Source organism: Pseudorca crassidens, chromosome 9 (assembly GCF_039906515.1).
Source record: "Pseudorca crassidens isolate mPseCra1 chromosome 9, mPseCra1.hap1, whole genome shotgun sequence".
Lineage (NCBI taxonomy): Eukaryota > Metazoa > Chordata > Mammalia > Artiodactyla > Delphinidae > Pseudorca > Pseudorca crassidens.
The window spans coordinates 23,673,588-23,688,416 of NC_090304.1; the positions used below are offsets into that span (position 1 = coordinate 23,673,588).

The 14,829-nt window shown below is 43.1% G+C and overlaps 1 protein-coding gene across 40 annotated transcripts in view; it reads right to left on the reverse strand.

Moving 5' to 3' along the window:
• The window catches only part of CD44 (CD44 molecule (IN blood group)), an 84,862-nt gene that overhangs the window by 39,201 nt on the left and 30,832 nt on the right, over nt 1-14,829 (reverse strand). For all 40 annotated transcript variants that reach the window (XM_067749399.1, XM_067749398.1, XM_067749397.1 and 37 more), the window contains exons 2-4: nt 10,496-10,661; nt 6,829-6,962; nt 356-424 (exon numbers count right to left, since the gene is read on the reverse strand). In XM_067749399.1, the coding sequence (XP_067605500.1) occupies nt 356-424; nt 6,829-6,962; nt 10,496-10,661 (369 nt within the window). The remainder of the gene's footprint in view (nt 1-355; nt 425-6,828; nt 6,963-10,495; nt 10,662-14,829) is intronic.

Below are 14,829 nucleotides of genomic sequence, written 5' to 3' on the forward strand. Positions count from 1 at the left end.
GTTTTATTTATAATCAGAGATGTTGGCTTTCCATTTGCAGTTTTTTTTTAATGTATTTTAAGTAGAAAAGAATGGGTCAATTAAATGAAAAATATCAAGTAAAAGATAGTTCTGTGTCCACAGAGATGCCAAAAAAATGTGAAAGTTTTCAGATGACTGATGTTTGAGGAACAATGTATTGGGGTAAACCAGAGAGCAGTTTTAAGTCATCGAAGGAAAAGGGGAAGGGATGGTAAATCATAGCCACTGTCCCTAACCTTAGGGAAATAAGTGTTATTTTATAAAACATAGAAAATGGACCTCATCCTTTCTCCAAGAATAGGAAAACTCAATCAAGGTTAAAAGAGATACGTACTTATGGTAATTGGTCCTTCAAAGGTATTGGGCAGGTCTGTGACTGATGTGCAGTCTTCTTCAGGTGGAGCTATGAAGTAGAAAAGAAAAAAAGAGGCATAAGAACTTGAAAAAAATAGGAGCCTAACTGATGTCCATTTCTACTAGTTAGGATGGTATTTTATTATAACTTATCCCAAATCATTCTCTTCTTCTGAAACTTAAGTTTCCTAGGAACTTCTCTGACCTTGGTGACGAATTTCCCACTTTTATTTTGCTGCACACATTTTTGGAAGCTTACTTGTTCCCCTCCCCATGCCAACAAATTCATTCTTTAACAAATGTATATGTTCTATATCAAGCACTGTGGAAAGCTGGGGATACAACAGTAATATGATAGACATGGTCCTTCTCTAATGAGGTATACATTAGAAGTTATTTCTAATTTATTATTATAAAATTAATATGGGAATAACTGTAAAACTGTTAAAATAAAGAAATGTATGAACTATAATGAGGAAATCACGTGTAATCCCAATAATTTACAGAAATGATGGAAAAACACAGCCGACAAATGCAATCAAATGCCTGTCAACATGAACAGCATGAGAATCTGAAGATTAAAATAATCAACAAAGAATTTACTTAGTAGAAATATTTTTTAAAAAACTAATCTTTCATCTTTTAATTAATGTATAAATTAATTTATTTAACAAATCTCCTAAGTGCCTACCGTATACAGACTGCTTCTCCCCATATAGTTTCTGAGGTTGTCCGCCTTTGGTCCGGGTGCCCAGAGTATTTCCTGAGGCTTCTGTTTTGGCTTATCTCATTACAGGCGCCTCTGACTTCTTTTTCTTTTGTCCTCTATCTTTACTGTCCTTTATCTTCTACTCCCCCCCCCCCTTCTTCAGGGATAAAATTTCTGACTGTACGTTGGGCCTGCCTGATCACCCACAAATGTTACAAGAGCAGCTCTTTGAGAAGCACGTCTAAAGCTCTCTGAAAGCAGACCCTGAAAGTTCCACCCTGCCTGCCATCCCATGAGTCCTAAAGGAAGCCTGTAGAATGCTTTAACCAGTGGTTCCATTCCTGCCCAAATGCTCTATTCCATAACTGGACCTTGTGTTGAGCTCTAAAAACTCAGAGAGTTTTAAACTGGCTTTGCTGTTATAGGAAGATTGGATTCATTTGTGTATTACAGCTTTTATACTCTGTGTGTGTGTGTGTATGTGTTTGTGTATATGTATGTGTGTGTGCGTGCTTTAATGTAAAATGGAAACTTATTTGTTAGGTTGGTTTTTTCCAGAGTTGCTTCTTGGCAAAGAGGAAAGAACAAAGAGATGGATGGATGGATGGGTGGATGGATGGATGCATGGATGGATGGGTGGATAAATGGGTGGATGGATGGATGGATGGGTCGGTGGATGGATGGATAAATGGGTAGATGGATGGATGGTTGGATGGGTAGATGGATGGATGGATGGATGGATGGATGGATGGATGGATGAGTGGATGGATGGATGGATGGGTGGGTGGATGGATAGATGGATGGATGGATGGATGGATGGATGGAAGGATGGGTGGGTGGGTGGGTGGGTGGATGGATGGATGGATGAGTGGATGGATGGATGGATGGGTGGGTGGATGGATGAGTGGATGGATGGATGGATGGGTGGGTGGATGGATAGATGGATGGATGGATGGATGGATGGGTGGATGGATGGATGGATGGATAGGTGGGTGGATGGATGGATGCATGCATGCATAGATGGATGGATGGACAAATGGTTGGATGGATGGATGGATGGATGGATGGATGAGTGGATGGATGGATGGATGGGTAGGTGGATGGATGGATAAATGGATGGATGGATAGAGGGAGGCAGACTGCTATCACAAGGAAGTCTGTTATCACAAGTATTTTAAGTGTCCTGCCATAAATTGCTGGGTACCCATGACACTGGACAAAAACACAAGTCAAATGAAACAGGGTTTGATTGCTTCCCAGTTTCTAGAAGCATCTTTTCCCACAGATAAAGGGGATGCCCTTTACCTGCCTATTCTTTGGCCTCATAGTGAAACTAACTGGCAGCTTTATATATTCAACTGCAGAAGAGCAGGTCTTAGAAATAGTTGTTCTTGCAAGCATTGATCAAAAGATTTCTCTGAAGAGAGACTCTTCAAAGAGAAAGTCACCTCCTTGGTAAGGCCATTCCTCACCATCCAATCTAAACCAGCCTCTCACCACTCTCCCACATCCATCACCATTGCATATTTGTTCTCATTTCTTCTTCAGGTTTACTGCTAGCTAAAATTATCTTATTCACTTTACTTGATGGCTGTTCATGTCACATCTCACATCCCCTACCCTCTGCCACCCACCCACCTCCACAGAAATACGGAAACTCCACAAGATGAGTAGTAACTTCATCTTTCTTGGCTAGAACAATTTATTTGTGATGGGGACAGAGAAGCACTCAAATATTTGTTGAATGAATGAAAAAAAAAAACACCAATACAATTTCCCAACAGTCCATTCTTCCAGTAAACATACCTAAGACATTAATCCCCAAAATGGTCTGCAAATACAAACAGGTCAAGAAACATCCAGATGAACCCTGAATGACAATGCCATAAGAAATGATTAAAGGAAGTTTCAGATCTATCAGTTCTTTTACTCATTTTAAGCATTTACTCAACACATATGACAGATCCCATTATAAACGAGGAGAAAAAAGATAAACATTTCTGTGTCTGCTTTTGAGGAATTCACAGGTCATGGGAGCCAATAATAATACTTCTTTAGATTTTTACAGTTTTCAAAAAATTTTCCCAATGATTCCCTCACTTGAAATTCAGGGCAAATAGCCAACCTGGGAGATCTTGCAGAGTATCTACACAATCTGTTCTGGGGACACCACCAGAAACTGTCCTGACCTATGAGATGTTTCTGATATTATTATATTGCTCAAACCCAGAAACAGGCCTTGGATTATGGCTTCTTAGTGGCAGGGATGGAATAACCTCTCCCAATTTCAAACACAATTGCAGGTAACAGTAGTACACTGGGGATTTCCAGGAGTAAAGTTGTAACAGAATGAAGCATGATGTCAAAAACACTAAGACAGTTTTGCAAATGGTGAGAGCATTGGTTCGAATGGAGTCCCTTCATGCTCCAATTCACCCTAACTTTTATAAAGAACATCAAGTCTGGCAAACATACTAAGATGGATGCTGACCCAAATGTGCAGTTAATACATTCACGCTCCCATGTCAGATACAGGGCGTCATTGGACAGCCTTTCACTGTGTTTAATGAGCATCGCACTGCTGGGAGAATCAAGCCTGGTGAGGTTTCCCTGAACCAAAGGATTTGTTAGAAAGGCTCTGAGATGAGCTTCCTGATAGGCTGCATCTCAGAAACCTTGCGCCCACCACACCAAAATGGCCAAGAGAAATGTTAATTATTCAGTCTAGCCAATCACTCAGTGACATAGAAAGACAGCTTCCTCAATGCCCAATACATACTTGTTGAATAAATGAGTGAATGAATAAACAGATGAATGCAGAATCTTCCCCTAAATTCCTCCTTCAAAAGAGAACGAGGTATTTTACTGAATGCAAACTTCAAAAATGAACTAATTCAGGTCAGTTCTCTGTGTTAACACAGAAGTCATCAACTTGTGCTGGGCCTGACCCCTGAGAAAAGAGGCAATAAAAAGCAGGAAGCCTTATTTTCATTTGTAAACCATAGGCCGTGTTTTACAAAAACACTGCTGAAATTGTAAGCTTATAGAAAGTATCTGCTAAGGTGGAGCTGGCTTTGGTCCCTGTAGCCAATTTGTGTCGGGATCACATCACCAGGTCCTGACCACTTGCTTGTAGGTCTCAAGCTAAGATGGATTCAAAGATCTTTCCAATGGGATCCTTGGCATAGAGCACAAGGTTATCAAGATCTGTCTCTCACTCAACACTCCCATCACTCAACTCTAAACCAAGACATTTAGAATGTATTTATCCTTAGATAAACATTCTTCCCCAGCTCCTTTATTTTTCATCTCATGACTTCAACAAGATTAAATCCCAAGACAAGAAATATGCCCTCTGGTTCCTTCTAACTCCACTCTGCCCAACACACTACTGAATGCATGTCGCTGATCAATAAATACTTTTTTAAAAACATATAGAAAATTGATAAAAGTGCTCTAACCAAATTGAGTAAATTTAGATATGAGAAAAGGAAAACCATCGCTTCGAACTTTACTACTTTGCTACAGCTGCTTTGCCACGCACTACCCCCCAGGACATCTCAAGCTTTTTAACAGAACTAACCTCCCCAAAGAAGAGGAAAGTTCATCAGTACCGTTCACTCCCTTCTTTGAAGATGGGCCCAACCCTATGGGCAAAAAGGACAGGGAGAAAAGTCTCAGTAGTAACTGGCCTAGACAGCTTCAACTCCAGGTGATAAAACAGTGGGAGCGTCTACCTTTTTGAATGAAGGTTCTTTCCAGCAAGGGATACCAACTTGTAAACCAGGCGAGACAATGTGCATATACTACAACATAATTTATTGCATACATTCACCCGAAAAGATTCAGTGGGAGAAGCAACAGGCAGTGCCTCTCTCCAGAGGCTGGAGAGTATGCAGCCTTGAATTTGCCCTTCCCACGTGACCAACCCCTTCACCTAAAGCACGAAGCCTTCCCAAAGCCTTCCTCCGACCTCTGACATTAAGCTAACCTAGTTAGAACACGTGTGGCTCTGTGTCTCTTTCCTACTGAAGTGCATGTGGTTCTTTCCTACTGAATTGCATGTGGTTTTTCTCATCATGTTATTAGAATAGACTTTCTGGTATAGGTGTGGGGACTGGATAGCGATCACGTATTGTTTAGCCTCAGTTGGACTCTCCTCCTTGGGTCAAACTCCATTTGTGCTCTTTGCTTATATAACAGGGAAGAGTAAACACTCTGTAGTTTTCCTCGTTTTAAGTGCCCCTCCATCGGTTCAGTGACCTGTATAAATTTGACATAATTTACTGGCCTCATGCACTCCATTTCAACTAACCAGCCCTGATATTTTCTCTTTCTCCTAAGCGCTAGAATTCCCTTCTGAATTCCCACTCTCATCCCTGCTGCTCACACAACAGTGGACGGGTGGGGAAGCCAAAAGCTACTGATGTAACCTCACAGTTTCTTTGATGCCCCTATTTAAGCTTAAAAATCCATGTAGATTTTATATTCTACTACATATTACACATATGTAATATCTGTGTTTGATTTATAAAAACAATGTCTTAAGTCATCATGTAATAATATCTGTCTCATATAGGGAATATCTTAAGTCATCTTCCAGCTAATTTAACATCCCCTTCCTACCTTTAAGGAAACTGACATGTCAACAAGATGTACCACATTTGCCTTGTGACTCCGTCTTCCCCTTCACACACTCTTAAACCTTCAGGGGGGAACAGAAGGCCCCGTTTGAAGTAAGACATTTGATGGTTGGCATTCAAAAATTTGACATTGCTGGGTTTGACTCTCTTCAAAAGACCCTGAAGACCCATGGTATACAGAATTTCAAGATGTTGCTAGGGCCTGAATTAGACTTGTAAGCACGAGTCTCCAGGCTGGTGGCTGGAAGCAAGTCCCTTACACAGGGAGGGGGGCCTGGCCAGCAGCCCAGCACGCATATCCTAACTTGGCTTTCTTATTCTCTAGCTGTTGGGTTTTCAGTTGTTGGGTAAGGACTCAAGAAGGTCAAAGGCCTACCATATATCCTCCCAGCCTTCTCTCCAGCCCCAACATGTAACAAACACCTCCAAGCAAAGCCATTTGGCTTATGCCCCAATGCTACCATTAGATTCGATTCATGTCATTCCCTTATTCAAAACCCTGCCATAACTTCCCATCACGCTGAGAATAAAGTCCAAACTCTCTACCATAGCTTACAAAGCCCTATGCGACCTGGCACCTGCCTACCTCTCTGACTTCATTCCCTGGCTTTCTCCCCTCTGATCACCGGGTTTTATCCACCATGGCCTCCCTGCTACTCTCAGCACAGGCCATGATGCTCCCACAGGCCTGGCTTTGCACGGCTATCCACGGTGCCATGGCTTCCCTCCCTTGCTTCGCTCAGGGCTCTCCCTATCCCCAGCTCCTCAGAGGCACTTTCCCTGACTATCTTCTCAGGAAAACAAAGCATCCCCAGCACTCTGTAGCCCGTTGCTCTGCTTTCTTTTTTGTAACGCTTGTTACGCTCTGACTTTATGTAAGTTATTTAATATGTATTTGTTTACTGTTGGCCTTTCCAACTTAGTAGGTAAGCACCCTGGAGACAGGAATCCTTCTTCTCCTGGAGAGATACTCAGTGAACATCTGTTATGTGAATGGAGGCTACACGAATCCCCACTTAAGCTAAGATGGTCAGCCATGTTGCTGAAGGCTGCCAGGCCCAAAGCAACCCAGAACACAAAGCCAATCCACTTGGAACCAACCTGAAGCATTGAAGCAATACGTGTCATACTGGGAGGTATTGGATGTGAGGATGTACACTCCCGTGTTGTTTGCAGCACAGATGGAATTGGGGTGGATCCGGGGGATCACCACGTGCCCATCTATGAACCCGTACCTGCAAAAGAAAAACCAGAGGTCATCCACCCGCAAGGCTATAAGCAGGGATTTCATAATATCCCATCGAAGGACATTTCATGCAGTGCAATACTTCCTTCAGTTCACCCCAGGGATGCTACAAGGTTTTGACAACTGAGTTATGGGAAAGCCAAAAATAACAGCAGAGGGACAGTGAAAGGGACCAGCAAGGCTGATGAAGACAAAGTGATTTTTTTGGAGCTCTATAAAAAGTGTTTGAAAAAAATCGATTCATGAAAGAAAAAAAAATTAGTTTCAAATAAAATCTAGGGTCAGCAGTCAGGCCAGTTTGAACAAGCAGAGGGACGCCCAAGTCACAGAATGACCCCTTGACGATGTGAGACCCACTCTGGCCCGCCATTACCTTCCTATTTGCCAGAAAATACAGAAAATGACTGCCTCGCATCAGACAGAACTAGGTGGCTCTTCGTTTCAGTCCACGAATGGCAAACCTGCCTTATTTCCCAACCCCTCCTCTTCTTTCCTGGCCTCACCTTTTCCTGTGATTCCCTCACGCCAGACCTCATAGTTCTAAACACAAAGCCTTGTTTATATGCCATATACAATGCATCTTGTCCCATGAGCATCTCAGGCATAATTCCATTGCCAGTGGAAGTAAATCGACCGTCATTAAAATGGGAGTCAGAGTAATTAAGTAGATAGCAATGCCTCATTAGCTCAGGAATTTTCCAGAAGCAGCAGAGAAGTGCTTAAGCCCCTTTGCCCCACCATGGTGTTTCTGGGAGCGGTTTGGAGCCGGAGGCTCTTTCAGATACAACATACAGCACCCAGCCTCTTCGATCAGCATCGTGGTGGCTGAATACTTACCGCACGATTTCTCTCCAATATAAAATGCCTCAGAAAATGAGATGTGGGCTGAGAAAATACCATTTACAAGGGAAGAGGCAGAGGCAAGGGAAGAGCAGAGAGGGAGAAGCTAAAGCCAACAGGTTTTTGAAAATGCAGTGCTGGCTAAAAGGCACAGCCCAAATCCTTTTAATCTTTCCTGCCAGGGGTGACAGTACTGCATCACCCTGCAAGACCTATGGGAATGGTGGTGAGTCTGAAATTTCTAAGCACATCGAACTCATTATGTCTAAGTTGCAAAAGCTGACATGACTAATTCCTCATCTGAATGGCCAGACTGGTTTCTCCAAAGACTCCTGAGCTTGGTGCGGGGAGCGGTCGCAATTAAATGTTAGTAAGTTTCCATGTATCTGAGAATTGCTACTAATCAGGGTGGGGCAGACAGAAGAGAGGAGATGCTAAGGTTCTTCCATCACCCGTGAGACTCTCGCATCTGTCCTGTGGCAGGTATCTGATTCATAGCTACCTGAGTGAAATTATGGAAATAAGTTTTGCAACACTTAAAACCAGCCATGGGTAGAATGATAGCTGTCTTTGGCACAGTTTTTCTTCGTTTTTTTAAAATAATAACACTCCTTGGTGAGCCTCCTGCCCACCCCATTCCCATCACATTCTGCTAGCCTGTATCACACCGACATTCTAGAATTTAACTTATTCCTGAGTTTTTATCACATCGTGTCGACCGCTGGTTTTATGTGTCATCCTGTCTATAAGTTGGAGATATTAAAATTTATATATGTGTATACTTCATGAGTAGGTTGGTGTTCCCAGGGAGGAAAGAAATACTCAGCAACTCCATCCATGCACCAGACTTTCATCTCCCTTTTGCTCTCAGTCCTTAGGGAGGGCGGGGTCATTCAATCTTGCCCTGGCCTCGGAAGCTGGTCTGGTATCCGAACTCCTCCCCATGAAAGTGATGCGGCCCAGGGTGGGCTGCAACTAAGCCTCAGTTGCTTCCTCTGCAAAGTGGGGTCATATAACCGACCCCTGGTGCAGTCTGAGGATTAAGGGAGGGATATGGGCAGGTGGGCTGGGGTCACCCGGCATCTAAGGGCTGGGCAGGTGGGCTGGGGTCACCCAGCATCTAAGGGCTGGATGATTGGCCAGTGGGTACAGTAAGAACTTCCCCTGTTTTCAACATATGGGAACTTTTCTGTATTCAGCAAGTTGGCCTTGTCTGCATTTCACAATCAAAATTCAGCTTACTAAATCCACTTTCTTAGGCCACTGACCTAGTCAGGGCCATAGTTAAACAATTAGCCTTAGGAATAGAATAAGTGGACCTGCTAATTAGCTTTCCTTCATTGCAGCCTACAGCTCAGGTTCAGAAGTTACCAGAGCTATCTGCTCCTTTTATATTCTCCCAAGACCCTGCTCTGAACACACACAGATGCCTGCACACATCTGCTCTTTGTTTTAGAGCAGTGCTGCTCATTAGAACTGTCTGCAAAACAGAAATGTTCTATAATCTACGTTGCCCGATAAAGTAGCCACTAGTCATTTGTGGCTAATCGAGCACTTGAAACGTAGCTAGTGCCAATGAAGAGCTAAAGTTTTGATTTTATTTAATTTTAATTAAGTGTAAATAGCCATCTGTGGCTGGTGGCTACCATATTAGTGCACTTGTGAAGATGTGCTTTTTCCTCAACAGCAGAAGTATCTCAGTTCCCACCCATACTATGGGTGCCTTACTCTGTAACCAAGGACAGGGGATAGATGTATTTAACTTACATTTAATGGTTTCCATAAGGAGTTCTGCAGCTTGACTTTTTAAAAAGCAGCCTGTGTTTGCGTGTTGAAGAGAAAAGGGAACCACGTTACCTAACGCTATCACATTGCAAAAGTGCAGAGGGGTAGCTGCAGGCTGGGGTGGAAACTTCAGAGAGCAGTTGTCCAGATTCCCCAGAGCTCTTCTAAAGAAAACAAACCAAACCGAAACACTTCACCACGGTGGTCACCACTGCTTGCTCTTAATGTGCACCACTTTCCACAAGCACATGAGAAATTCAGAAAAATAAGGGCCATGCCTGCTGTGAATATCCTGGAGCAGATATCCTGGGCCTGAGGACAGCTCCCTGAGCACTGTGATGTCTGGTAGGAGGCCTCTCTTGGTCCCTCTCATCGCTTTCCCATCACTTGTAATGATACATCTCAATAATTTTCATGCCCTTTTCTCTCAAATCAGAGCAACAGAGAAGAGAAACAAAATCAAAAGAGAGAGATTTGTTTGAAAAACCTGCTTTAGCCAAGTCTGCAGGGTGAAGACTCCACCAGGCACAAATTTATTTCAAGCACTGTTATTTGGTTCCCTTTCTCTTGTGGTTCTGACAAGGACATTGCACGCTTCTTCAAAGCCTGGAGAGCATGTTGTGGAAGCACCTCAGGCAAGTGGCTTCCAACACATGACCCTTAAGGGCCTCCTCTAGGCAACCCCTCCCTCTGTGATTCACAAACGTGTCTTCAGCCGGCCCTCAATTTCAGCTGGTCATACTGGTTCCAGATGGACTTGGCCAGATTAATGGGTGGTGCCAACTCTTCAGGCAAGCAGCCATTCAGCTGTCACGGAGGAGCCTTCCTGGGCCTAAGCCCCACCCCCTGGACCCAGGCAGCCTACTTTCCCGCGGCAGGTGGGGGCTGGTCCCTTACCTGCAGGTCTCAAACCCTGCGAGCAGGGCTGCCTCCATCTGGGCCATGGTGGGCAGCGTACAATTGAAGGCCTTGCAGAGGTCAGCAGCCTCAGTCTTCGAGATGCTGTAGCGACCATTCTTCTCCACGTGGAATACACCTTTGTATCGGCAGGTTATATTTAGGTCTACGGGATGAAAAGAAAAGGTTAGATTCTTCTGCATCAATAATTTGGAAAGGATAAGAAGTCTGTTTTAGAGCAGCCTCATTAAAAAGACAAATAATCTTCCCTACTGGCCAGAGCCTTCAACATTCACTGTAGCGTTTCAAAACATCACTACTTCACTCTCAAATCTGAGATAAGAGGCAGAGAGTAGCATCACTTTTACATTCTCTCCGCTGACTGCTCTACAACAAAGTTTTTACAAAGCATGTGATTTATTTCTGAGTAGGAAAGTAGCACAAACTTGGGGAAAACTTACAAAATTCAGGGAAGTAATGAAGGAAAAGCAAGTCCACCTCTAAGAAAACTACTGCAAACATTTTAAACATTTTGCTATATCTTGTTTCAGTTTGTTTTCTGAATGTGTGTGTTATGTATATACTTGCGTAGTTTAAATGGTACTAAATATACAATTTTAGGTGTAGGAATCTTTTTTTTCCACTTAATGAGTATTTGCCCACAATCACGTGGTACGGCTCCCCAGCTGATAACCTCCAGTGACTTCTAGTCACACCCAGAATAAATTTCCTTATCATGGCTGGTAAGACCCACATGACCTGGCTCCTAACCTTTAAGCAGCTCACTCTGTTCCAGGCACAAAGCTTTCCTTCAGTTCCTTTGGACATTCTGAGCCCTTTCCCACCTTAAACATTTAGATCTGACTTTACCATTTCTTTTTTTTTTTTAAGATTTTGCAAAAACTATATTGATAGGGTATATGTGTGCAAGTCAGTTCTAAGGGGGAGTTAGAACAAGATGGGATAGATGGGGTACAACACAATACTGGACCTAACTTACTGACATGAGTGTATTTTACATGTTTAGGTTTTTTTTAAATTTTTTATACAAATTTTAAAGGTTACACTCCATTCAGTTATTACAAAATATTGGCTATATTCCCTGTGTTGCACAATACATCCCTGTAGCTTATCTTACACCAAGTGGTTTGTACCTCTTACTCCCCTACCTCTATATTGTCCCCCGGCCCCTCCCAACTGTTAACCACTAGTTTGTTCTCTACATCCATGAGTCTGCTTTTCTGTTATATTCACTAGTTTGTTTTATCTTTTAGGTTCCACATATAAGTGATAGCATACAGTATTTGTCTTTCTCTTATTTCACTTAGCATAATGTCCTCTATGTCCATCCATGTTGCTGCAAATGGCAAAATGTAGTCCTTTTTTATGGCTGAGTAGTATTCCATGGTATATATAGACCACATCTTTTTATCCATTCCTCTGTTGATGGCCATTTCTGTCTAGAATGTACTGTCCCCTGATCATCTCATTTTGTTTTTCAACTTGAAATCACCTCAACTTAGGGTCCTTCCCTGAACATCCTTATCCAACCCTCAGCGTCTCCCTCAACTTACTATGCTTTTGTGTCTTCAAAGCAACTTGTCTATTTATTTGTGCATTTGGTTTTTTCTGTCTGCCCTTTCTTTTGATGGAAACTCCAAGAAAGCAAAGGCCTTTTGCCTGTTTACAGCTGTTTCTCTAACACTCACATCAGTGGCTGACAGAGAGCAGATGCCCCATAAATATTTGTTGAATAAATGAACAACTCCTTGGAATTTCTTCGAAAACACACTTTGAACATATTGCCAGATAGATCCAAGACCTGTTCTTTACTCGCAAGAGTTAATGCGTCCAAAATGAAACCTAACTGCTACCAACCAGTTTAAAAATGATTTAGTCCTAGGACTTCTGTGAGTTTGCAGACATGAATCTGAAATCTCAATAAGGAGCTGAAAAAAAAGAAATCACCTGGTGTTCCCTGATCCTCTGTAACAATCTCAAAAGACTTCAAAGCCCTTAACTGAAAACTCAATATTCTTCTGCATGATGCCCAGTTTGCACCTGAGTAAACGCCAACACAGAAAGGTTCTGTCCTTGAAGCTGTCCTGCTGAAGCAGAGCACTTCCTTGAGCCTCAGAGACAGTCAGACATTGACTCTGCCAATGCCAGACACCACTGTGTCAGTCCCAATTCAGACAGAACTGGCTTCAACTCAGAATCTCTCTCTCACGTGGGTGGGTCCACAGGTCATCAGGAAGATTCTGCTTACTTATCAATGAGAAAACTGGGGCTCAGAAAAGTGAGCTGCCCAAGGAAGTGAGAATTGCCGTCCAGAGCCTGTAGTTGCCTTCCTGAACCCCAGTTGCTTTGTTTTACATTTCTGAGCTGATAGCCAGGGCGGAGAAGCCTGCAACTGCAGCGTCCCTGGTTACCCAGCAACTTTGGGCTTCCGTGTGGCATCACCTTTCAAAGACCCTGAGAGGTGACTTGTATGTATGTATGTATTATTTATAGGTGAAGAAAGCGAAGCTCAGAAAAATGAAATGACTTTGCAAAGTCACCCAGCCATTAAGTGGCAGAGCTGGAATTCCACCTCAGGTCTGTTCAACGCCAAAACCCACGCTCCAATCCACTTTGCTATGTGCCCAAGAATCCTTTCATATCATTAGAGCAAGTTTTCACTCTGGAGGGGAGAGATACACCTAAACAACTGTTACATAATGACAAAGATAGGGTCAGTGTTAATGGGATGGTACAGCCAACAAGTGCTTTCTCCTCTCTGAGCAGGAAGCAGCTTCCAATCACCAGAAAACAGAGTCTGATGAATGCAGATCGAGATGATAAGAAAACTGTTAAACTTCTCTACAACCTTTCTCAACTCTGAAAATAGTAAAAGAAGACATAAGAAATAGAGCTTTTGCAAAGACATAAGCCAATATCAAGTGATTCTCTTTTCTTTGTATCATTAGCATGGAGGTGCTTTTAAAAAACATTAGAACTAGGTGAAGTGGAGAAAACATGTTTTGGGGAGACTAATTCCTTTTTGGAGTGGTGTCCTCTGGAAGCCACTCACACAATACTTGTCTGATGAGGCCAGGGGAGCACAGAGGGGGGAATGTACAAGGCCCTTTTGAAACGCTGTTTGTTTTTACTGACATTTTCAGCTTTGGCCTCGGTCGGCCAATCTCTGCCAAAGGAGACTGTCACGCTGGGTGACCGTCCTTCCGGGGGTCCTCCGTGTGTAGCTTACAAAAGAGCAGCAAAGCCTCCCAATCAGTTTCCTGGAGGTGAGGGAGACAGAGGACACTTCAGCAGATGCCAGGAGAGGCAGACCGCCCATCAGCGTGCGGCCAGGTGGCTGCTGTCACTTCTAGGTTAAAAATAAAGTCTGAGGCATGGATGGTGGTTTGGAGCTGAATGACAGTTTCTGTCTTATTAAAATAAATCAGAGTTTGCCACCTGGCACACAGAATACGCAAATGCGAAAGGAACCGATTCACACTGAGACGTTTGAATAAAATCCCTTGAGTTCCACGGGCGGCAGCCAACATCACTTGATAGATGATACACACAGGAATGTGTAAGTGTGTTTCTAGGTGTGCGTGTGAGTAGTGACTGTGTGATGTGTGTGCTTGAGGTCAGCCAAGACAGGAAGGGCCAGATAAAATCAAGCTTCAGCCTTCCTAGAAATGCGAGGCTTACCCAGCGTGTGTAGTAGGTGTCAGAAAAGGGCTGCTGAATGAATGAGGAAATTCTATGCAATGTGAGAATTCCACGGCTTACATTTATCTTAATCTCACACATAGAAAAGGTCCAACTCCTAATCTTGATGGCATTCAGCCATCTGGGAATTCCAAAGACGGTGCCAAAACCTTCACTTCAGGTCAACAGTATTCACAGTTCCTCCCCTCTGGGTCCCTCGTGTCTTAAAAAGGACCAAGCCTTCAGGGCTGTGTATCCGTTAAGCCCTGATAATTAATGAAGACTTTCCAACAGGCTTTCTTAACACTTATGCAAACAGAAATTATTACCCCAAAGGGTATTGATGATACTAACAGCAATAATAGTAGCTAACCCATATGGTGCACTCTTCTAAGCATTTGACAAGTATTAACTCATTTTATCCGTAAAACAACCCTATGAAGTAGGTAATATTATTATCCCCACCTTTCCCAATACAGAAACTGAGGCACAGAGAGGGGAAGAAACATGCCCAGGTTCACAGAGCTTGTAACGATGGAGCCAGGATTCAAACCCAGCCAGTCTGGGCACCGAGAGTCCACAGGCTTAACCACCAGGGCACACTATACTCCTCACCCCGATTTACATAACTT